Source organism: Podarcis bocagei (genome assembly GCF_964188305.1).
Source record: "Podarcis bocagei genome assembly, chromosome: 4".
Taxonomy (NCBI): domain Eukaryota; kingdom Metazoa; phylum Chordata; class Lepidosauria; order Squamata; family Lacertidae; genus Podarcis; species Podarcis bocagei.
Window position 1 is genome coordinate 498,071 of NC_138128.1, and position 23,833 is coordinate 521,903.

Consider the following 23,833-nt stretch of genomic DNA (forward strand, 5'->3'; position numbering starts at 1 on the left):
GGAGACCAGAACAGGACGCAGCATTCGAAATGCAGCGGCACCATAAATTTATTTAATGGCCCCACGATGACCGGCAGTTTTGTTTCCAGAATCATCAGCTCACTGCAAATTCTAGATAATATATGAAAAAAGGGTTTAGAAGCCGAGATCTCAATATAGGGACATTTCCCTCCAGGCATCTGGTCAGCCACTGTGAGAACAGGGACTAGAGGAGCCACTGCGATTTTAAATAGCCTCCAACTGTCCTGAAGAGATTGTGTGATCCTCTCTGCTTTCCTTTTCATCTTCCTTTCATCTAATACTCTCATCATGAGATGGTTCCTCTTTTCTTAGCAAATGTGGAGTCCAGATTGGGCTATTCAAGCAATGGTCCAATTAGTTATCTAGCACAGGAATAACTTTCTAATGGGAAGAGCCGTTCAACGGAGGAACAGGCTCCTTTGGAAGATGATGGGCTGTCCTTCACTAGAGGTTTTGAAGCAGATGTTGGATGGCTGTCTGTCAGGGAGTTTGTGTCCACCTGCTTTGATTACATCTTGCACTAGATTCAGAGGGGATCTCTGGCAACCTCTGCTCTAGTCAGTTTCGTGGCTCTCTGTTCTAAGGCAGCCTCATTTAGGGGATCTGCCTAGTTGGCTCTGTTGCAAGGGCACTGCTCAGGCAATCGGGGGAAGTCAGAGTCACCAAATATTGCAGCACTTGGTTCCTGGGCTCTCTCTCTCTCTCTCTCTCTCTCTCTCTCTCTCTCTCTCTCTCTCCCCCCCCCCCCGGTTTCATTTATATTTGCAGAAGTTTTCATGGCCTATTTTCAGAGCCCCCTTTGCCAGGTGCACAAAGTGTTCTTCTCGCTTGGTGGCAGCATGTAAATGAACCCGCCCAGAGATACAGCCAGTGCTGGATTTACATAAGCTAAACAAGCTCTAGCTTAGGGCCCCACTCTCTTGGGGGCCCCAAAAAAATTAAAGGAAAAAACAACCAGATGTACATTTCCAAAATATAAGATAAAAAAATGAAATAAAACCTACATCCAGCAACAGTGTTTTGTATTGTGTAGGCTCCTATGATGTAAGTCTGCTAGCCTGTTCCCTCAAATATCACTGGTTTGCTCATTTCTATATATAGGGTGCCTACATTCTGCATGCCCTTTGCATTCTGCATGGACTTCTCAACAATTACTTTGATAAAATACATATTTTGTTATGTGAAAATGGCTTTAGATACCTATTAGGTCCATAAATTACCATAGAGCATATATTCACCACAAAAAAACAGTGACCATTTGTTGTTGACAAAGGACAGCTGGACATATAAATGGCCCCATTACCTTCAGTAGCTTAGGGTCTCCTCAAACCTAAATTTGGCCCTGGAAGCAGCCCTGGCAAGGGGGCTCTGCATTATGTCCCTTTCCGTTGCCTTGAGAAGCTGCGCATCACTGAGCTGCTCTGTAGTGTGCTCAAGGCCAAACAACGTGTGTCACTGAGAAGTTGTGTAAAACTTTTTGCAGCTGCAAACAGAGGTTGTGTGTGCCTGTGACCAAGACTGGAGCCACTGTGTGTAAGAAGGGGTGTGGCCCTTTATTTCCTCCTCCATCCTGAAGAAAATCTGTCTGTAATGCTTGCTCAAAAAAAAGGAAGGCACATTCATTTAAGTAGTTTACTAAGCCCACATGCAATGCTCTGACGCATGATGTGGTTCTGTGCTAGAATCTCAGTCTTTGGCCAGAGGTCAATATGGCTTTGGAAACTTTAATAATAATGATGATGATAATTATTATTTATATGCCACCTGTCTGATTGGGTTATCCCAGCCACTCTGGGCAGCTCCCCACAAAAAAATAGTAAAAACACAACACATCAGACACTAAAAACTTCCCTGGACAGGGCTGCCTTCAGTTGTCTTTTAAAAAACACAGTGTTTATCTGTTGACATCTGCTGGGAGGGCATTCCACGGGGCGGGCATGACTACCGAAATTGGCATTTACAGGTTTTGATGCTGTACTGAATTATTCACCCATCTTTTAGAACCTGGCAGAGGAACAATTTGACTGGCTTCTAAGGAAACACACCGTGGCTACGCTTCTCAGTTCAGTGGTTCTGCCCCCTGAGGGTGGTGGTGGCATCGCCTGGGGGGGTGCTGAGGTAGGGGTGTGTGTGTGTGCAGGAGAGCACTGGAGGTATAAATGACTACCAGACTTTGAAAAGTTCATATCACTGGATCAGTTTTGTTGAACTAATTGAACTGAATAGTTTAAACTGGATTTTTTGGGGGGAGTGCAATTAATTGTTACTGTTCTGACTTTTACTTACTGGCCATGCAAACCGCTATTCTGGATGTTTTCTATAGGGTGGGGGCACTGGAATAACCGGATACACAAATACCTGGCTTACTAGCAGGACATATGAAAAGGATCTCAGAATCTCAGTAGAGCACAAGCTGAACATGAGTCCACAGTGTGATGCAGCAGCAAAAAAAGTTAATGCTATTCTAGGCTGCATCAGCAGAAGTCTAGCCACCCAGAGTAGTTGGGGAAACCCAGCCAGATGGGCAGGGTACAGATAATAAATAATAATCATAATAATTATAGTGTCCAGATCAAGGGAAGTCATAGTCCCACTCTATTCTGCCTTGGCCAGACCATACTTTAAACACTGTCCAGTTCTGGGCACCACAATTTAAGAAGGATGTTCATAAACTGGAACATGTCCAGAGGAGGGCAAACAACAGGATCCAGGGTCTGGAAACCAAGTTTTATGAAGAATGGTTGAAGGAGCTGGATATGTTTAGCCTGGAAAAGAGGAGACTGAGAGGAGATAAGATATCCATCTTCAAATATTTCAAGGGCTGTCACATGGAGGAGGGAGCAAGCTTGTTTTCTCCTGCTCTAGAGCATAGGTCAGTAAAAGGTAAAGGGACCCCTGACCATTAGGTCCAGTCGTGACCGACTCTGGGGTTGCGGTGCTCATCTCGCTTTATTGGCCGAGGGAGCCGGCGTACAGCTTCCGGGTCATGTGGCCAGCAGGACTAAGCCACTTCTGGCGAACCAGAGCAGCGCACGGAAATGCCGTTTACCTTCCCGCCGGAGCAGTACCTATTTATCTACTTGCACTTTGATGTGCTTTTGAACTGCTAGGTTGGCAGGAGCAGGGACCGAGCAACGGGAGCTCACTCAGTCATTCCGGGGATTCAAACTGCTGACCTTTCAATCAGCAAGCCCAAGAGCATGGGTAGGCAACCTTTCCCCCCCAAACATTTTTTATTGGTTTTCACAACATTATAGATAAACAAACATAAATCATAGCCTTATTGAAAATTACAGTTATTAACATTGTTAAGTGACTTCCTCGCTTCCCCTTGGTTGGATTTCATTGTGATACGGAACGGAAGGGGGGGGGCTCCTTTCCCCCTTCCTTCTAGGAACATCCGAGGCCCCGCTTATTCCTATGGCCCCGCTTTAGCCAATCACAGCCATGCATTCGTCCTGCAGAAGCTAGCTCAGGGAGCTCCTGCACACCTCATTTCACCCCTGGCAAGCTGCTGACGGCCCCCCACGGCGAGAACAATGGATCCGAAACCAGGGACCTCCTGTTACAATGTATCCATTCTGTTTCTGCTTTTGCCCTATAGTACAGAATGGGTTTGAAATCATTGAAATCTTTAGAAATTGATATAAAATCAACCGTAACTCCAATTTCTTCGCTCTCAGTGTCATTCAACTCAGTTCCCCGTGGACTCCATGATGCTATCCCTACTTCCATAATCCCCGAAGCGGCAGGTCACATACGCAGGAACTTCTTAATTTGCCAAACCTTCCCTCTAGGCAATATTAGGTGGCAGACGATGCATATCTCTGACCCATTGTCTTGCCACCACCGGTACTCAATAAATGTGTATCTATGTATATTTCCCGCTCCGCATATCCCCCCTCCCTCATCCGAAAATGCTAATTAATGTAATCCCACCTTTTCATAATGTATTCATGACGTGTAAAGTATATTCATGATGTAACTTGTGAAACCCAACCTTCCCATAATGTATTCGTGACGTTTCATGCACTGTATTCTGGGATATGGAGGGAAATTTCAAAAGTTCATGTCACCCCTTTCTCTGGGTTCAATCTCGCCTTGAACCTGTTGCGCAATAAACTTGGATCTTCTGCAGTTTGCTCCTGCGTCCGGCTGAGCTCATTTTCTTCCGCAGGGACCCACGGACTTAGTCCGATGAGCTGGGTGGCAGAGTAACCCCGCACCCAGATTTTAGCCGTAACAGTTGGCTGCCCAACGTGGGGCTTGTGGTTCTCCCGAGCTGCTGACTGGGGGCCCCGAAATCTTCAGCCGGCTCCGGGCCATTTTGCCTGGGAAGATCCTTTTGGACCCCCAGCCATCTTCCGGGCGGTAATCGAAAGCCCTAGGAGTTCAGCCGGGGAGCAAAAGAGGGATCCAGCCGGCTTATTCATCGATCCCGGGATCATCATAGAAGACGCGTGAGTATAAGGAAAAAGGAAAATCCAGTGCACTGGTGGGAAGGGGGTGGAATCTCCTGGCAACTGAATTCTCTGCCCTCCTCTCTATCGCTCCTTCTTGCCTTTCTCTTGGTCCGGTTAGTGAGAGAGACCGTGGACCGCTGCTCAACCCGAAAGGGGGGTTCTGAGCTCTATCTCTTTTCCTTAAAATCTCCAGCCAGCCGCACCAATTGGGAGTCCGAAAGTAAGACGGTGAGACCCGGCTTGGAAAGACAGCCGACTTTCCGCAACGGGCATCCCAGTTGAAAGCAAGGGGTTGGAGCTCTCTTTCCGAACTTCCCGAGCGCCCTTACGGAGGGGGCAGTAAGGGGTCTGGCTTTCTATCCCAATCCCAGCCGCACTGGTCGGTGCCACGTAACCGTGCGTGAGCCCGCTTCCAAAAGCAAGGGGGATTTTCAGTTCGAAATTCTATCCAGGGACCACCCGATCTGGCACCGCATGGCGCGGGCGTCCAGTAGGGCCCCTTTTCCTGAGATGTGACGATAGGTAGGAGGTTGCCAGGAGGGATAGCCCATGAGGAATTGGGCAGGACCGGCAGAGTGGAAAGAGACCCCAGGTTATAGGAAATAAGGAAATAAGGAAATAAGGAAATAGGAAATAGGAAAGGGAACGCAAGGAACCGGATAGCTAGAGCTCTCTAAAACCCACTAAGGAAGTTGCCAGGCAACTAGAAGCCCCTTCTCCTCTTTACTATACGTCCCTGTACTAAGCATACCAAACCCCTAGACATACCAATCCTAATCAACCCCTCTTTTTCCCCTTCTCTATCCCAGACACCCCCCCCAAAAAAAGGAAAAAGCAAAAGAGCAACAACAGCAACGCATGCATCTATAAAGGGGTACCCAGTCAACCAAGCGTTGTGAGCCCTACCAGTCTGATTACCTGGTGGTGTGTTTGAAGAGGCAAGGAGGCTCATAAAACCATGTGGGACCTTCCTACTAATTTCACTTAATGAAGCCAAAGGTAGTGGCCCAACTCCTTGCAATAACCAACTAAAGGATGAGAATATATATGTTTACATGTTGTCTGTTATGTGTGTTGTCTGTTAATACATATATGAGAATATGTATGTTTACATGTTGTCCGTTATGTGTGTTGTCTGTTCCTTCTGTCTCTGGCAGACTGCCTTTCTTAAGTGTGCATAGTTTAAACTGCAAGCTTGCTTCAAAATTTAAATCTAAGGAAGCCATGCTGGATCTTAGCAGTCCTAAATAAGAGAAAATGAGAATGAAGTGTGCAAATGTTTACCCCACCTCTTGCTTTGCCCCAACTTTTGAGATTGTGAGTCTACAGTCTTATTTTGGAAGGTGCTGATAACCTAATGTTTCTGCTGCAAAAGCCTAGTTGAGCCAACTGCTCTCAAGCTAAAATGCAGTGTATGTATTTCATTAAGCATATGCCTATGAAAGTATGGTGTTCCTTCTAAGAAAATATCTGAGTCCAGGTTTAACTTTGATTTGGTTGGACAGAAGAGTTATTGTAAGGCTCCTGATATCAGTCTCTATAAGACTTCCTGGCCTCTTTTCTTAGAAAATGCCCCCCCTTGTTTCATTCTGTCTCTTTCAGGGTTTTTTTCCCCTTCTCCTTCTTATTCTGTGCCAGGTAAATTTACTCCTGAGTAAGCTTCCTTTAAAGGAAACTGCAAGGGGGGGGCATAGATTAGGCTTACTATTGCTCTGCAAGTTCAACAAAAATGTCAAATCTATGGCTGTTGTAATTATTTGTGAGTGGTTATATCAATTGAATTAACTTTGCTTTATAAAAGATCCTCTCCCTATCTTAGGAAAAATGTTAAGTTCAATCTTCCTTTAAAGATAATTTCTATAGGTATGTGTGTGTTTCTGGTAGTACAAATCTTGCTACGAACCCTGTATTTTAGGGTTGGACTAGATGACCCCAGGTCCCTTTCAACTTTCCCAATTTGTGGCTGATGAGTTGAAATTCAGCCCAGGTTGGCTCTTTGTTTTTTAAAAGGTGTGATGAGAGGTGAAAGCCATGATGTTTGAAGCAGAACTGGTGATATCAGGCATTTAAGTGATTACAGTGTTTATCATTTTGTCTATTATTTACAAAAATTAGACTTAAAAGTCTACTCAAAGTTTAAGCACATACAAATGGATAATCAAGTAGAATTAGCCTTGACCAATCCATTTGTCTGCAAATGGTAAGGCCGAAATGACTGAGAATGTTAAAAAAAAAAAAAAAAAATTCCTATGAATTCTAACTCTCTGGCCATTTTTACTCATAAATAAGAGAGCGGTTGATTGTTCCGCGAATGGCCAGAGGGATATTAGCCCTTTCCTGTACATAAAGGAAGCAGTCTTTTGCTTGGGCTGAAATTGCTAGCTTTGGTGAATACTTAAATTGCTGAGTTTCTCTTTTTTGTTTAAAATCAAACCCTGTTCTCAAAATCTACTCCATACCCTTCCCTTCCCTTATTCAAATGTTAATTTAGCCAAAGGATGCAACATTTTCAATAGTACAAAAGGTTTGCTGAGACATGAACTCTGCACATGCACAGAGGCTAGATCAGCTAAAGAAGAGAGAGAGAGAGAGAGGACGGGGGGGGGGGACTGTAAGGAGGGAGAGGAGGTTTCTTCCAAATGTAAAAGAAAAGTCGGAACCATTGAAGGAAATCACCCTTAATCTGTCTTTGCTCCAGGGGCTACTTAAGACAAAAGGCTAAAAAAAAAAACTAGCCCATCAAAAGTCAAGAGTTTTCCAGGTTCCAAATCTTAACATGCCAAATTCTTTTCACAGGTAAATATCAAAGCATTCCCCCCCTCAATGGGAATTTTAGGAACAGCATTTCCTGACAGGCTTCTCACATGAAATAATTTTCCCTTTTAACAGGATATGTGAACCCCGATAACAAAGTGTTTGTCCCTTTTTCCTCCCACAGCAACTTTCTTTCTGTTTTGTGAAACACGTCTGAATCCCTGCTATATTAGTGACTTCCATCTCTTTGTGGCTTTGACACTTTTTTAAAGTTACAAATAATCTGTTTTCATTTATTTAATCCGTTTCTCCATGATGTCTATGAAGTTAATCGAAGCACAACCAAACATTGTTTGTGGAATGGTACTTGTTTACCTTCGGCCTGAGCATCTCTTATTAATTCTGTCATTTTGGCTAGTGCAAGGTACTTACACAACTTTAAATTGCCATTCATTTTTTCTTGGTATTAACTCATTTCCCAGTATTAACATTACAGCTGATGATGTCACATCAAGAAACACTTTTATTTTCATTTGGGATGTTAGAATGCCAAAACAGATTACTTATTAATTGTGTGTCTTAGCATTTATTTATTTTTGGTTCCTCATAGCTCATTTTGTGTGTTTGTGTTTTACTTTGGGGACATGTTCATCACATGTTGAAAGTCAGTCTCATGAAGTTCTTTTATTGGATAGCACATGGTGAATTTTAAGTTTTCCCCATTGTTTTCCCTTTTTTTTCAGTCCAGTAGTAATATGTGTGGTTTTGATAATATCTTTGTACTATTTAATAATAGTTATTTTCTGAATCTGATGTCTTTGTGTCAAGTCCATTTTCATCTAACTGGTAATCTAATTTTTTTTGCTTCCTTTTTATTTTTTAACCTTTGTATTTTTTACAGTTCTCTTTCTATACATGTGGAGTAATTTTTTATTTTATAATATGAAAAGAACAACAACAACAAAAACTAAGTGAAGAAAAGCAAACAAACTTAGCAGATAATAACAGTAGTTATAGGAAAATGTGATAATAATATTGGAATGAATGAAACGCTTAATTTGCTAAGATTTTATTATTTGCAACTTCCAACAGAAACTGAAGGACATCACATCCTTTTCGCCTTTTGCCCCCTCCCTTTTCTAACTGTCTTTAAGCCCCCAAACCCTGCCCCTTACAGGATATCACTTCTACAGATGTGCAATGATGAAAAGCAGCAACAACCCCTCATGGCTAAGGGGAGGAGTTGAATTGCAAGGACATTTTCTCACTTTTGAACCTTAAGACTGTGCTCCAGGATTCAAAAGATACATGCATAAAAGATCACAATTGTGTCAAGATATGTAACTGATATTTAATTAGTTTGTTTTGTATTATGTGTTATTATGTAAGAATGTTGAGATGTGTCTGACAGTGTGATTTCCACAAAGGGGGGCAATTTTTGTGTGTAATTGTTTTTATGTTTAATGTCTTATTGCTTACACACCAATGGAGAATTCTCATGCATTTTATACTTTCTAATAGCTCACACTATTGTGTAGTTCAATGTTTAGATAACCACATTTCATTGTCCCACCTGACACTATGCCAATCTTTCCCTATCCATTTTAAAATGTGTTAAACCTCGTTTTGCCAAGGACAAGCTTCTGGATCCATAAAACACCAGGTACATGAAGGTGCATATGCTTTGGTTTAGCAGGAATGATCCCTTATAGAGTTAAATTGACTTATTTGGACAACTGCCCTTGTTAAGAATGGTTTTCTTTTAACAGATTGGTTTGAAGAGTTGAGAACCATGGGGCAAGATAAATTCAAATTGGACTCAGTTTGAATTGGGCAAGTGTATCCAGGCTGCAATTAGCCTTTTGGTCCTTTAAGTGCAAGTGAGCAACCCCCATGCGTGCAAAACCACAGCCTATAATAGAATCCCATAGGAAGGCCAAGGCGAAGACCTCTCCCTCACGAGATGTCCAACCTGTGCCAGCTATGGTGAATGCCAGGCAACATGGTTAAATGAAAGCCCCGAGGGGATTCAACAGACAGGATGTGTTGCTGTAGCACTATGTCAGTGTGAGACCACAGAAGAGCTAGCTTGACACCTGAGAAATACACAAAAATGGCGAAGGACAAAACACCAACTGCATTTTTCAGTCAATTAGACCTTCCTGCTAGGTGTAAAGCATAAAACACTATTGAGAATGCCACAAGTAATTTAGCAACAAAATACAAGAGGTGTTCTTTATATAATACCCTATATGCAGCTACCTGCACTGCTATACTTGCAAATGACCGTAAGAGGCATGGCTTGCAAGTCCCTTTCAGGTTTGCATAAAGCCACACATCCCATTCACCGAGATTTAGGGTGCGGAGAAAAGATTTGCAAGTTCTTACAGAACTTTAATGCAAATCTATCTCCGAATGGGGGACTGATACGGAACGGAAGGGGGGGGGCTCCTTTCCCCCTTCCTTCTAGGAACATCCGAGGCCCCGCTTATTCCTATGGCCCCGCTTTAGCCAATCACAGCCATGCATTCGTCCTGCAGAAGCTAGCTCAGGGAGCTCCTGCACACCTCATTTCACCCCTGGCAAGCTGCTGACGGCCCCCCACGGCGAGAACAATGGATCCGAAACCAGGGACCTCCTGTTACAATGTATCCATTCTGTTTCTGCTTTTGCCCTATAGTACAGAATGGGTTTGAAATCATTGAAATCTTTAGAAATTGATATAAAATCAACCGTAACTCCAATTTCTTCGCTCTCAGTGTCATTCAACTCAGTTCCCCGTGGACTCCATGATGCTATCCCTACTTCCATAATCCCCGAAGCGGCAGGTCACATACGCAGGAACTTCTTAATTTGCCAAACCTTCCCTCTAGGCAATATTAGGTGGCAGACGATGCATATCTCTGACCCATTGTCTTGCCACCACCGGTACTCAATAAATGTGTATCTATGTATATTTCCCGCTCCGCATATCCCCCCTCCCTCATCCGAAAATGCTAATTAATGTAATCCCACCTTTTCATAATGTATTCATGACGTGTAAAGTATATTCATGATGTAACTTGTGAAACCCAACCTTCCCATAATGTATTCGTGACGTTTCATGCACTGTATTCTGGGATATGGAGGGAAATTTCAAAAGTTCATGTCACCCCTTTCTCTGGGTTCAATCTCGCCTTGAACCTGTTGCGCAATAAACTTGGATCTTCTGCAGTTTGCTCCTGCGTCCGGCTGAGCTCATTTTCTTCCGCAGGGACCCACGGACTTAGTCCGATGAGCTGGGTGGCAGAGTAACCCCGCACCCAGATTTTAGCCGTAACAATTGCATTTCCTTTTAACGGTTTTCCAAATCAGTTCTTATAAAATTTAACTTAAACATTAACATCCTTAAATCTTCACATTATGAAATTAAACATATTAATTCATCACTTAACATAAATAAAATCCTAAGCCAATTAAGTATCTGCAAGCTGTTTTCTTTTTTTTAATTAATATTTATTGCTTCTCCAACGATTTTAACACTACCAAAACAATACAATACATTACAATACTAAAACACTACAATACAAAAACACTACATAACATTGACACATTAAACACATTAAACTAACAAAACAAAACAAAAACAGTTTAAAATAAATCAAACAATTTCAATATCTTATCTTTCATTCACTTATTTCCATGACCTTCTCACACCTCCCTTTTTGTATTCCATTTCTGTTGTTTCAGCAATTCCTTTCCATCTTCCTCTGTTTTCTATCCTATAATTATCTTAACACATTCTAACCTTATTTTTCCTTTAATACTCTATTAATCTATTTATACTTATTTCCTTATAACATTTCTACTAAAGCCATATAATTTCATTCCAACATTTTTCTAACATTCTTTAATTTTACAGTATTTCTGTAAGTAGTCTTTAAACTTTTTCCAGTCTTCTTCCACCATTTCTTCTCCCAGGTCTCGGATTCTGCCAGTCATTTCCGCCAGTTCCATGTAGTCCATCAACTTCATCTGCCATTCTTCCCGGGTGGGTAAATCTTGTGTCTTCCAATATGCAAGCTGTTTTCAGTTAATTTAACTTAACATATTTAACTAAGTAATCATTAAATTTAATCCACAGAGCATGGGTAGGAAAACTAAGGTCCGGGGGCCTTCTAAATGTGGTCCACAGACGGTCCAGGAATCAGCGTGTTTTGACAGGAGTAGCATGTGTCCTTTTATTTAAACTGCATCTCTGGGTTATTTGTGGGGCAGAGGAATGCGTTCATTTTCCCCCTTCAAAATCTAGTCCGGCCCCCACAAGGTCCGAGGGACAGTGGACCGGCCCCCAGCTGGAAAAGAGGCTCAGTGATGGACTACTCTCAGCTCTATCTACTGATGGATGGCCACACCAACTCGGCCCCTTACACACTGACCAGATGCTTGGAAGCTGTGGCTGGATGGTTTCGTGGGAGCCGATTGAAACTAAATCCTTCGAAGACAGAGGTCCTATGGCTAGGTCGGGATAGCATGGGGATGAGGGACCAACTCCCTTCTCTTGCGGGGGCCCAATTAGTGCCATTGCCTTCCGTTAAGAGTTTGGGTGTAATCCTTGACGCCTCCCTTTCCATGGAGGCGCAAGTCACAGCAACAGCCAAGGCGACATTTTTCCACCTTCGCCGCATCAAGCAGTTGGTCCCTTACCTTTCCCGCCCCGACCTGGCCACAGTGATCCATGCGGCAGTCATCTCCAGGCTTGACTACTGTAACTCGCTCTACGCGGGGCTGCCCTTGAAGCTGTCCCAGAAACTCCAGCGGGTACAGAATGCTGCAGCGAGGCTCCTCACAGGGTCTCTGCCATGGGAGCATATTCATCCAGTGCTTTTCAAGCTGCACTGGCTCCCAGTGGAGTACAGGGTCAGATTTCAGGTGCTGCTTTTGACCCTTAAAGCCCTTCACGGCCTAGGACCCTCATACCTACGGGACCGCCTCGCCTGGTATGCCCCACGGAGAGCCTCAAGGTCCATAAATAACAACACCCTAGTGGTCCCAGGCCCTAAGGAAGTTAGATTGGCTTCAACCAGAGCCAGGGCCTTTTCAGCACTGGCCCCAACTTGGTGGAACGCTCTGTCTCATGAGACCAGGGCCCTGCAGGATCTGATCTCTTTCGGCAGGGCCTGTAAGACAGAGTTGTTCCGCCTGGCCTTTGGCTTGGAGCCAATTTGATTCCCTCCGCCCCTTTTTCTTTTTTCTTTTCCTTCTCCTGCAATGAGGCTCCATTTTAATATTTTAATGTTCCATTATTTTAATGTTGTATTTTATTTTTGTTTTTAAGTTGTAATCACTCATCTTGTTTTTATTATTGCTTGTAAGCCGCTCTGAGCCCGGCCTTGGCTGGGGAGGGCGGGGTATAAATAAAAAATTATTATTATTATTATTATTATTACATGGAATTGGCTGAAATGACTGGCAGAATCCGAGACCAGGGAGAAGAGTCGGTGGAAGAAGATTGGAGGAAATTTAAAGCATATTTACAGAAATATTGTAAAATTAATGAATGTTAGAAGGATGTTGGATAGAAACTAAGCGGTTTCCAGCTGTAATGCTTTAGGAGACATGAAAAAAAGATTATAAATGGGCAAAAGTTTAATGGTAAGGATTTGCTGAACAAACTGAATTGGAATACAAGGAGGGGAGGTGTGAGGAGGTCTGAGGAAATAAGTGTACGGAAGTTATGTTATTGAAAATTAATGTGTGTTTTTAATTGTTTTTTATTTTGTATGTTTATTTTTCATTTTTTGTTATATCTTAAAAACTTTCAATAAATATCTTGGAAAAAAAAGAAAGAAAAGAGGCTGAGTGTCCTAGTGGATGCGGGTGGTGCTGTGGGGCAGTGGAGGGGCTGGACCCTCCTTCCCTGGCCGCCCTCTGTCCTGCCTGGCAGGGGTGGACTAGATGCCCCTCGCCCTCCCCGCCTGTTCCCCGCGGCTCTGGCGCCCCCTGGCGGCGCGCGGGGGAAGCCGCCCGGAACCGCAGCTCGCCGCCGGAGGTTCCCGCCGGAGCCTCCTCCGCGACGCGCCCGGCCGCGCCCTCCTACTGGCTCAGCCCGGCCACGTGACGCGGAAGGAGTCCCGCCAAGCGCAGTCCCCTTCCGGTTGGTGGCCCACGGGGCCCCGAGCAGCGGCGGCATCATGGGCAAGAAGAAGGCGGCGGCGGCGGCGGGGCTGGGCCGGGCGCTCATGCGGGAGCGCCGCGGGGGCCGCCGGGCGGCGGAGGGCTGGGTGAGTGCGGGGAGGGGCCCGGGGGACCCTTTCCGGACTCCCTGCGAGGCGGGCTGAGGCTGCCCTGGGTCGGGCTGCGGCAGAGGTAGACTGCGCCCGAGCAGGGAGGCTCCGCTGGGTGGGATCGCCCGCCTCCCCGGAAGCTCCCCTCACTAGGAGCCCATGCAAAGTCTGTGTCAAAGAACATGGTCGAAACGTGACTCGGTTGGCAGGTCCTGATTGAGCTTCTGTATGCAAATAGGATAATTTTATAAAACATGAAGTAAGTTAAATAATATGGAGAAAATAAAGTGAGGCGCGTATTCAAGAAATCCAGTTGGAGAGCATAATGGGAAGATCGGTGGTCAGAATGATGTACAAAGCAAATACAGTAGCAATTTAGGAACAAATGATTGTTTATTTGGTATTCTTTATTTTGTTTTTAACAATTACTGCTTATTTCTTTTGTACAATGTTTCAGCTAATAAAGCATAAAAACAGAAAGTCTCTCTCCCCCCTCCCCTCCTCCTGCTCCCTGCAGCTCAGCCATGAGTAGTGGAGGCTTGAGGAGGAGGAGGAGGTGGGGATGGGAGCCCTGCTTGCCCCCCTCACCCCCTGCCACTCCCAGGCCCCCTTTTCTGCTCCTGGGCCACGTGCATGCAGACTGCCCCAGGCTCAGCCCCCAGCAGCATCTCCAGGTGGGGGGGGGGGCGGGAATCAACTGCCCCCCCATCTGAAACACTGAAGAGCTGCTGCTGCTGCTGCCACCCCTTCGCAGTGGGAGGCAGCATCCCGTGTCTGGAAAGCAGCTAAAGCAGAGCCTCCTTGTGCCAAGGCAGCACTGGAGAACAGGCGGCGGCAGCCATCTTGCCCTGCCCAGAAGCTTCTTGGAAACATCTGGCCAGGTGTTTCTGGTAACATGATGCTGGCCTAGGTGGGCCCTGCAGCTGGCCTGGCGAGGGGGTTCAATTGCTCTGCTCTTCCCTCACAGCTGCACACCAGCGAATTGAACGACGGGTACGACTGGGGGCGGCTAAACCTTCAGTCCGTCACCGAGCAGAACTCGCTGGAGGAGTTCTTGGCTACTGCTGAGCTGGCAGGAACCGAATTTGTGGCAGGTGAGTCCTTGGCGAGGATGTTCCTGTGTTCCATATCCTGACACTTTTGCTGCTCTTGACAGCTTCTGTTGCTCTGCAGAGAAGCTGAACATCAAGATTGTTCCTCCTGAGGCTCGGACTGGTTTGCTGACGACGGAAGAGACCCGGAAGATCCAAGAGCTGCACGAGCAGAACAAGCACTTCTTGTGCATCCCGAGAAGGTGAGTCTGTCGCAGAGTTCAGGGTGCTGGTGACCTTTCACGTTCTGTGCTGCCACCCACATCCCCTGTGTTAGTTGCAGCCTGAGGGTGCTGCTGGTTTAGTAGCATTTCTGTGCCACACAAAACATGAGAGTGGGAAGAACCAGAGAGACACAAGCTGTAGTGTGGTTGTAATGGCAAGAGATCTCTCTGGTTTGAAAATGGTGTTTGCAGTCAAAGCTGTAAAAGAGTACATAATATTCATGGCTTTTGATATTTCTGTGCTAATGAGCAGAGTATGGAAAATATGAGCTTGACCACTTACTACAAGAAAGTGAAATGTGGCTTGCTAAGCTAAGCTCAGGCTTGGTGGGATGACTCCTGTGATTGGGATGTAGGAATTGAATCCTGTGACTTGGATCAAAAAGAATGGATGCAATAGAAAGGGAAACAAGGAAAGAGTGACTTACCGTAATTATCATTTGTTTGTTTATTACCAACCCTTCACTCTTCGGTTGCAGGGTGGGATACAGCTTTATAAACAATATTAAAAACAACTTAAAACAATAGAAATATAAGATGTGTCCTTACATGCACCTGTACAGACTTCTGAGAGAGTGAACATGATAGTTCTGTGGAGAGCAGTTGGCTCAATATAGAAGCAAAAGTAAAAATACACAAAGAATATTATGTCTGGAGCCTACCACAGACCAAACTAGGGTGTGTGTGTGTGTGTTGCTGCTGTCCTGAAACAAACTGCAGATGCTTTAGGGAAGCAAGAATTTATGGTACCGTGGAATTTCACTATCCTGATATCTGCTGGGAGGTAAGCTCTGCAAAGCATGAAATCTCTTTCCCTCCACCCACCTCCCATACTAATAAAACCCATAATCTGCCTTTGCTGATGACTTCCTGTGACTGGTGAGAGCAGGCCACGTTGGGACAAGCGGACCAGTCCTGAGATGCTGAACCAAGCAGAAAGAGACAGCTTCCTGGAGTGGAGGAGGCGGCTCGCCCGGTAAGTGGCCCCTGCTGCTGCTTCCTCTTGGGGGGCCTGGGCCTCTGGGGGCTTTCATTTTCCCTGGCCCCACCTGGGAGCACAACATCTCAGGTTTCTTTCTGTCGAGGATTTTCACAGGGTGGAGCCATGAGCCAGTGTGAGCAGGGATCCAGAAGCCCACCGGGGCAGCAGCAATATTCAGCGGGCGGTTCAGTACGCCTTACTCTTGAATGCTGTTGCCTCAGTTAGAAAGCTGTTAGTTCAGATCAGAAACCTCTGACCTGTGATTATCCTGGCCTCTAACACTCTCCTACTTCCTCCTTTCCTGCCTTCCATTCCAGTCTGGAGGAAGAACAGAAACTCATTTTGACCCCATTTGAGCGGAATCTGGATTTTTGGCGTCAGCTGTGGCGAGTCCTTGAAAGAAGGTAAAGATGGACCTTGCCCTGTGGCTCTCCCTCGCTGGGAAGCCGCTTGCTGGTGCTGCTGGTGGGAATGGGTTGGAATCCTGTTCCAGAGACATGGGAAAAGGTTAAAGAATATTGGGAAAGGACTCATAGTGAGTTGAAAAGCATGTTTAAAACAACATTCCCAAAAGGTCCAGAGGCCTTTCTGTTATAAATAGTTCAGACTGAAGTTCCCAGGTGTCAGAAAAAAATATTTATGTATGCAACAATGGCGGCTCGAGTTTTGTTAGCCCACAGATGGAAAGTGAGGGAGGGCCCAAATACGGAGGACTGGCAGCTTGAGATGATAGAATTTGCAGAATGAGCAGGTTTAAAATATAGAATAAGAGAGCAAGAAGAACGTCTCTTTAAAGAGGAGTGGCAAATCTTTGCTGAGTACTTGGAAAATAACCGTGTACAGCTAAAGACGCTGGCAGCATTAAGGTAAATTCCACAGTGTGGTTACTGTTTAAATGAAGTAGGAGAATTGACTAAAATGGTTACAGTAAAATATGCAGGAATGAAGTAAAATGAACCATGGAAGGAGAAGGAGAGAAAGTCATAGGATATATGGTATTATGTAAAATGTTTAGTTTGAGATGTATAAATTGAAAATTTAATTTTGGATTTGATATCCAAAATTAAATTTTCAATTTATACATCTCAAACTAAACCTATTAAAAAGAAAAAGAATCTTGTTCCAGAGGCCTCCGTGTGAAGGCAGCAGAGATGCCTTCTGGCCGCAAAAGCCCTTGCCAGGGCCTGAAGTGCTGGAGCTGGGATTCCCCCATCTGAATAGCTACATGCTATTATTGCAATGGTTGTCTCTCCAACCTGGGCTCCTCCTCCCTGACTGAGGCGAGGGGGGAGCTAGTGGCCAGTGAAGCAGCCGCCCCTTCCCTTTCCTCTTGCAGTGATATTGTGGTTCAGATTGTGGATGCCAGAAACCCCCTTCTCTTCCGATGCCACGATCTGGTAGGTGAAGCGGGCCGGGGAGCGGGATTTACTGGGCAGCTGCTCAGGGTGGGGGTTTGTCCTGTTCCCTGCTCAGTTGGGCCCTTGCTCTGTGCTGCAGCTCCCAGGCTAGATCGCCGATGGCATCTCCTGGGAGGGCTGGGAGAGAGTCCCTTGCCTGGAAGCCTGGAGAGCTGCTGCTGCTGCCAGTCAGTGCGGGCAATACTGAGTTAGATGGACCGGGGTGTGACTCAGGATGAGGCAGCTTCCTATGTTGCTGTGTGCCAAGCAAGCCCCGACTCTGCCCAGACTCTTCAGGAGCACAGGAGGCTGTTTTATCCTGGGTGAGACCCTTGGTCCATCTAGTGTCTACACTGGCTGGCAGCAGCGGCTCTCCAGGCTTCCAGTCAGGGCAGTCCCAGTCCTTATACTGAAGGAGATGGTTGGGACCTCGGTTGCAAAGCCAGTGCTCTGCCTCTGAGCTCCTGTCCTTCCCCAGCATCTGGGGGTAGGGGAAGGTGAGCATTCTGGACCTGAGAAGCCCATCTAGTCCAGCCCCTCGTCCCACCCCAGGAAAGGAGAATCTCCCAAACACCCTTAAATAGTGCAAGGCACCCTCCAGGGGGGACAGAGGGGCCCACCTGTCAATCGCCGGACGTCCCAAAGATGCCCAGCCAGCCGCTTTGGCCTGCCACTCTGCATGGGCATTCCCTGCATCTCTCCCATGGGCCCAGTTGTTGTGGAGTGGGGGGAGGGTGGGGCTTGGCCATGCAGGGAGGCCTCAGGAGGCCCCTGGGACGGAGGTCGCCCATTGCAGGGAGAGAGGACCCCCCCCACAGGGCTCTTCTCCCCTGAGCCTGGAGGGTGATTCTGCTGCCTCCCCGCCTTGCCTCTCCTCCCAGGAATGCTACGCCAAAGAGATCAGCCCCGAGAAGGAGAACCTCCTCCTGCTCAACAAGGCCGACCTGCTGAGTGAGGAGCAGCGCTGCGCCTGGGCCCGCTTCTTCCAGGACGAAGGGGTCCGCGTGGTCTTCTGGTCTGCCCTGGAGGAGGCCAGGCGCTTGGCGGAGGACAGCTCTCAGGTAGCAGACGCCTCGGGGGCAAGCGGCCGGGGCGGAGGGAGCAGCTTCCACAGGGGCAGCGCTCAAGGCTTTGGCTTTTCCAAAGAGCCTTCCTGCCCCTGGGCACGCAGGATCCTTTCCTTGCAAATACTCCCAGGGTCAAAACACTTTCTGTGGAAGAGAAGTCCTCAGGCTCTTGAAAGCTCCCCAGACGTCCTGCAACACAGGAGAAGCTCAGCCTTCCATGGGGTATAAGCAGTGGGGCTCCACTTTAACCTCCATGGGGCATAAGCGGTGAGCCGGTTCTGTCACAGTCGGCCTCCAGCCCAGCACCCAGAAGATCTGGAGGGCACCAGGACGGGGGAGGTGGCTCTAGCCCCCCGTTCTTCTCCCTTCCAAGCTGGGCTTCATGTACCTGTGGATTTTCCTTCGGCCTCCAGAGGGAGGTGATCAGGCAGGCACTGGTTGGTATTTCATAGAATCAGAGAGTGAGAAGAGAGGGATCTCAGGAGCCATCCTCTCCAGCCCCCTGCAATGCAGAAATCTCAGCTGAAGCACCCCTGACAGGCGGGAACCTCAGCTCTGCTGAAAAACCTCCAGTGGAGGAAAGGGAGACTGTTCCACTGTCATACGGCTCTTACCACCAGAAAGTTCTTCCTGACGTTGAGTCAGAATCTCCTTTTTTGCCGTTTGAATCCATTGATTCGGGTCCCACCCTCTGGAGCAGCAGGAAACAAGCTAGCTCCACCTTCCGGGTAACAGCCATTCTGTGTTTTGTGCTTCTGCATTCCAAATGTTTAGTTCTGATAGCCAGCCTTTTTGGTGCCGCTGCAAGAGGTGCGATTCCAGACTTGCTTAATGAAAACCAGTGTCAGGGGCGGCTGTGTTCTGCTGAGCCTGCAGGCAGAGGCACCTGCCCTGAATTCTGTCCCATCTGCTCAGGGGTCAGAAGCTGCGCAAGAGCCAGGCCTGGACGAGGACCATTCCAGTGAGGAGGAGATGCAGACCTCAAGCCGCCACGTGGAAAGGGGACCCGGTGCTCTCTCGTGGCCTCCTGGGAACAAAGAGCCCGGCAGCAGCGAAGAGGAAGACAGCGACGTCTATGAGGACTGTGCGGAAGAGGAGGAGGAGGAGGACGCCTGGCTGACCTGCTCTGAAGACGAGGAGAGCAGAGCCCCTGTTGGGTCCGTGGGGCAAAGCAGGACTGATCCCCCCCAGAGCCCGAGGGCAGCAGGACCCCCTCAGGGCCAGCCGCTCAGGAACAGCAGCCGCTTAGTGCAAAAGGAGGAACTCCTGGAGATCCTGAGGACGGTTCACTCTGGGAGGAAGGTCAGGGAAGGCGAAGTCACTGTTGGGCTGGTGAGTTGGGGGACCGACTTGGAGCCGGGCTGCTTGTCCCTCTGGTGCTGCAGGGAGGAGCCGGTGGGCCAGGCCTGCCTCTATGCCAGCCGCTTCCTCCCTTCCTCTCCCTAGGTGGGCTACCCCAACGTTGGGAAGAGTTCAACCATCAACACCATCCTGGGCAAGAAGAAGGTCTCTGTGTCGGCCACGCCGGGTCACACCAAGCACTTCCAGGTACTGCCTGGCTGACCGGCTGTGGAGGGTATGGCTGCTGCTGCTGCTGCTGCCAGGCCGGGAGGGGCAGGGGTCAGTCCTGCAGGGGGCCCCACTTCCATGGGAGGAAGTTCTCTGCACCTGCCAGGGCAGCTCCCTCGCCTTCGGGGAAATTCCAGCTGTGGCAGAGTGGACGTGGCCCCAGCCCCATAGACCTCCCCATCTCCTAGGAGCAGGTTAGGAGGGCAGTGGGTGGGGGTGGGGTGGGCCCCAGAGTCTCTGCTCTTGCCTTCTTCCTGGACTCCTGCGCTTGTGCCCCCTCCTGCAAGGAGTCCGGAGTCCTGCCGGCCTCTCATCCTGGCCTTGCCCTCCTCCTTGCTTGCTGCCAAGGCACCTTCCAGTTTTTGATTTTACCTTAAGAAGCAGAGCAGGAGCTGGAGGGGGGGCAAGGAGAGCCCCCAGGGAGTGGTGGGCGCAGCATGGGAGCCGGGCCAGGAGCTTCCGGCGGCCCCAGCTGCTCTCGCCCTGCTTGGCGCTGGTCCTCCATAGCTACCTGCTCTGGGCTCTAGGGGGCTGGTACCTGAGGGGAGCCGGAGCTGAGCGCCTCTGCTGTTCCCGCCCCCCTGTAGACGCTGTACGTGGATCCGGCCCTCTGCCTCTGCGACTGCCCTGGCCTGGTGATGCCCTCCTTCGTCTCCACCAAGGCGGAAATGATCTGCAGCGGGATCTTGCCCATCGACCAGATGAGGGACCACGTTCCCCCCGTCTCTCTCATATCCTTTGCTTTTTTCTGGGGTGTGGGGGTGGGTGGGTGGGAATAATCTCAGTCAGTTCTCCATCTGCAGAGCAGCCAAGGCTGGCCAGGGGTCCTCAGCTTCAGCCCTGCCCCAGACAGGAGTTGGCTATATTGGGGTGGGGGCTTTCTAGTCGCCTTGAGTTCCCCTCAGTTGCCTTTGGGTAGCTTTGCTGGGAAGGGCACTTGTTCAAACTGAGACGGGCAGGAGATGGGCAGCTGCACCTGCTCCCCTTCACAAAGACAGGGCATCTCCTGATTTGCTGCCGTTTCAGGAAAATGCCCCTCCATATGCAGCAGAGGGGCAGGGCAGAGAGAGGCAGCCTCAATTGCAAGGGAAAGAGCTGTTTTGGGGGGTGAGGAGGGCAGCTGCCCAGGTGGGGGGGGGCCTGGTCTCGCTTTGGGCACCCTTCTCCCCCCCTCCCCACCGCTTGCTCCTTCACTGGCCCACGTCTGCCAGCGCATCCCCCGGCCGGTCCTGGAGGCCACCTACGGGATCAACATCATCCGGCCTCGAGAGGACGAGCCGCCCGATCGGCCGCCCACGTCCGAGGAGCTGCTGACGGCCTACGGATGTGAGTTGCCGCCCTGCGAGGGGCTGCCGCTGGGGTTTGGCTCCCTCCGAGGGGCTGCTCCTCCTTAGGCCCAGGAAGGGCTGACTTGATTATGGATTTAGAAAAGTAACTTCTCTATAGCGTTGTCTCAACAAAACATAAAACGGAACACTAAAGATCCTGTCTGTTTGTCTACTGAGACCAGGGCCCTGCAGGATCTGATTTCTTTCCGCTGGGCCTGTAAGACAGAGTTGTTCCGCCTGGCCTTTGGCTTGGAATCAATTTGGTTCCCTCCCCCTCTTTCTTCTTTCTTTTTTCCTTTCTCCTTCTGTGTTGGAACTCCTATTTGGGGACTTCCTGGCTTTTTTCTGGCCCATGTAGGACCAGTCTGGATAGTTAGCCTTGGTGAAGGCTTGATGTTTTTATCCCCCAAAAAGTTTTTGAGTTTCCACTGAAATGAGGCTGCATTTTAATGTTTTAATGTTGTATTTTAATCTTGTTTTTTAAGCTGTATTTCATTCAATTGTTTTTATATATGGTGTTAGCTGCCCTGAGCCCAGTCTTGGCTAGGAAGGGCGGGTTATAAATTATCATTATTATTATTATTACAAAGTTAAAAGTGGACCACGGGATGTCTTAGCCGTCTGCATAGGCCTGGTGGAAGAGAACCCTTTCCAGCAGCGCTTAGGCGTTGGCACAGAATCCCCTGGCGCAGAGAGCCCTTTGTCTGCCAGAGCTGCTCCGGCTCATTTCTGTGGCAGCCTGCCCTGCCCTCTCCCCACAAACACCAGAAGAGCCTGCAGCTGGATCAAGCCCAAGGGGACCTGTCTCACCCAGCAGCCTCTTTTCCCAGGGGCCACCCAGATGCCCACAATGGGGAGCCAGGGGGCAGAACGTGAGCACTAGAGCAGCAGCAGCAGCTGGTATTCAGAAGCATGGCTGCCTTCAGCCGTGGACGTGGCACGTAATGGCTGTGGCCAGGAGCCTTCGATCGGCGTCTCCTCCATGAATTCATCGAATCCTCTTGTAAAGCTGTCCAAGTGGGTGGTCATCGCTGCCTCCTGCAGCAGGGAGTTCCAGGGTTTCACTCTGTGCTGCGTGAAGAAGGAGATTGTTTTATCGGTCCTGAACGGTCCTTTCAGTTTCATGGGATGCCCCTGAGTTCTGGTGTTAGGAGAGAGGGAAGACACCTTTTCTGTGTTCTGCATGCCATGCCTCATTTTATAGGTTTCTATTATGTCGCCTGATACTTGCCTTTTCTCTAAGCTAAAAAGTCCCTTGTCTCTTTCCTTCCTCCTGGCCCAAGACATGAGAGGCTTCATGACGGATCATGGGCAGCCCGATCAGCCCCGCTCGGCCCGCTATGTGCTGAAGGACTACGTCTGTGTAAGTGCTGGGGACTCCTGAGCCCCCGCCTCAAGGCTCTCAGGAGGAAGGGGAGCGGGCTGGAAATGGAGTAAATCAATGTGTCCTGGGGGGGGGGGGGAGATGGAATCCTTACCTTCTCCATGTCTTGACTTTCTCCCTCTCCTGCTGCCTACCTCTCCCCCCGCCCCCCATTTTCTCACAGGGCAAGCTGCTGTACTGCCACCCGCCTCCTGGCACTGACCCCCAGGACTTCCAGTTGCGTCACGAAAGATGCCCCTTGCAGAGCAAGGCCGGGGGGCTGCCTGGCAGGAGCCCCAGAGCAAAGCAGATCGAGAATGTGGTGGACTCTTCCTTCTTCCACCAGGTCAGGGGCTGTGGGCATGCATGCAGGGGGGGCGGGGGGGACGGACGACAAACCAGGCACCTGCTCTGCTCCGACGCCTGCTTGGGTGAAATATAGTGCACCTGGTCAAATCCTGCTTGGCCTCTTGGGCTGCCCCCTCCCTTCCTCTTTGCCCACACAACTTGGCCTCTTGGCTCCCCAGGTGGGCCTGTGCCCCCCATGTCACCTGGAGGCTCCCCTTTGACACGGCCTGCCTCTTTCTCCCAGGAGAACGTCCGGGCCCTGACCAGAGGCAGCCAGTGCCTGATGGGCAACCGAGCGGGAGGCCCCTCTTCCGCGACCGGCGCCGAGGACGCCCGAGGCAAACCCTGGAAGAAGCACGGCAACAGGAACAAGAAGGAGAAGATCCGCCGCATCACGAAACACCTGGAGGCTTGACTCTGTGCGCCTCTGCCCCTCTCTGGGCAGGATCTCACCTCCACCAGAGAAGAGAGGCAAGAAGAGGCGCCCCGCCCCTGTGGCTGAGCCCGGGGGCTGGACTCCCCCCTCCCCATACAGGGGACTGTCCCTTGGCGGGCCTGACCAAGGAGAGGCGCTCCGGCCCTGTGAGGCTCTCTGGTCAAAGTGCCTGGAAGAGGAGGAGGAGGAGGAGGAGCTTGGCACCCACTTCACCTCGTGGCCCAAGCCTGGAGCAGGAGGCCGTTTTCCACTTGCTGGCAATAAATTTTTCTTACCTTTGCCATCATTGTCTTTCTGCAAGTGTGGCAGGTAGATCAAGATGCGACCCTGTCCTGCCCTGACCATTCAGGTGCACTTTCTGACACCCCCCCCAATGGCACCAGACCCCCTCGCAGCCACTGTTTCCAGGACCCTTGAGAAACAGCCGTTCCAAGGCTTCTCAGAGGGAAGCTCTGATTCTGCTTTGCCAGCCTGAAAGGGCTCCTTTCTGGGCACTGCCCATTCCCGCCTGGCTTCCGGGCAGG

At 49.0% G+C, this 23,833-nt stretch overlaps 1 protein-coding gene across 1 annotated transcript; it reads left to right on the forward strand.

The window, feature by feature from the left end:
* Positions 1-13,373: 13,373 nt before the first annotated feature.
* Positions 13,374-23,588, forward strand: LSG1 (large 60S subunit nuclear export GTPase 1). The gene is made up of 14 exons (XM_081190255.1): positions 13,374-13,501; positions 14,472-14,598; positions 14,678-14,798; positions 15,709-15,795; positions 16,119-16,205; positions 17,138-17,198; positions 18,080-18,259; positions 19,181-19,597; positions 19,712-19,813; positions 20,422-20,564; positions 21,036-21,160; positions 22,446-22,525; positions 22,710-22,871; positions 23,118-23,588. Exons 1-14 carry the CDS (start codon positions 13,412-13,414, stop codon positions 23,286-23,288), a joined length of 1,953 nt encoding a protein of 650 aa, XP_081046381.1. The 5' UTR covers positions 13,374-13,411; the 3' UTR covers positions 23,289-23,588.
* Positions 23,589-23,833: the final 245 nt, after the last annotated feature.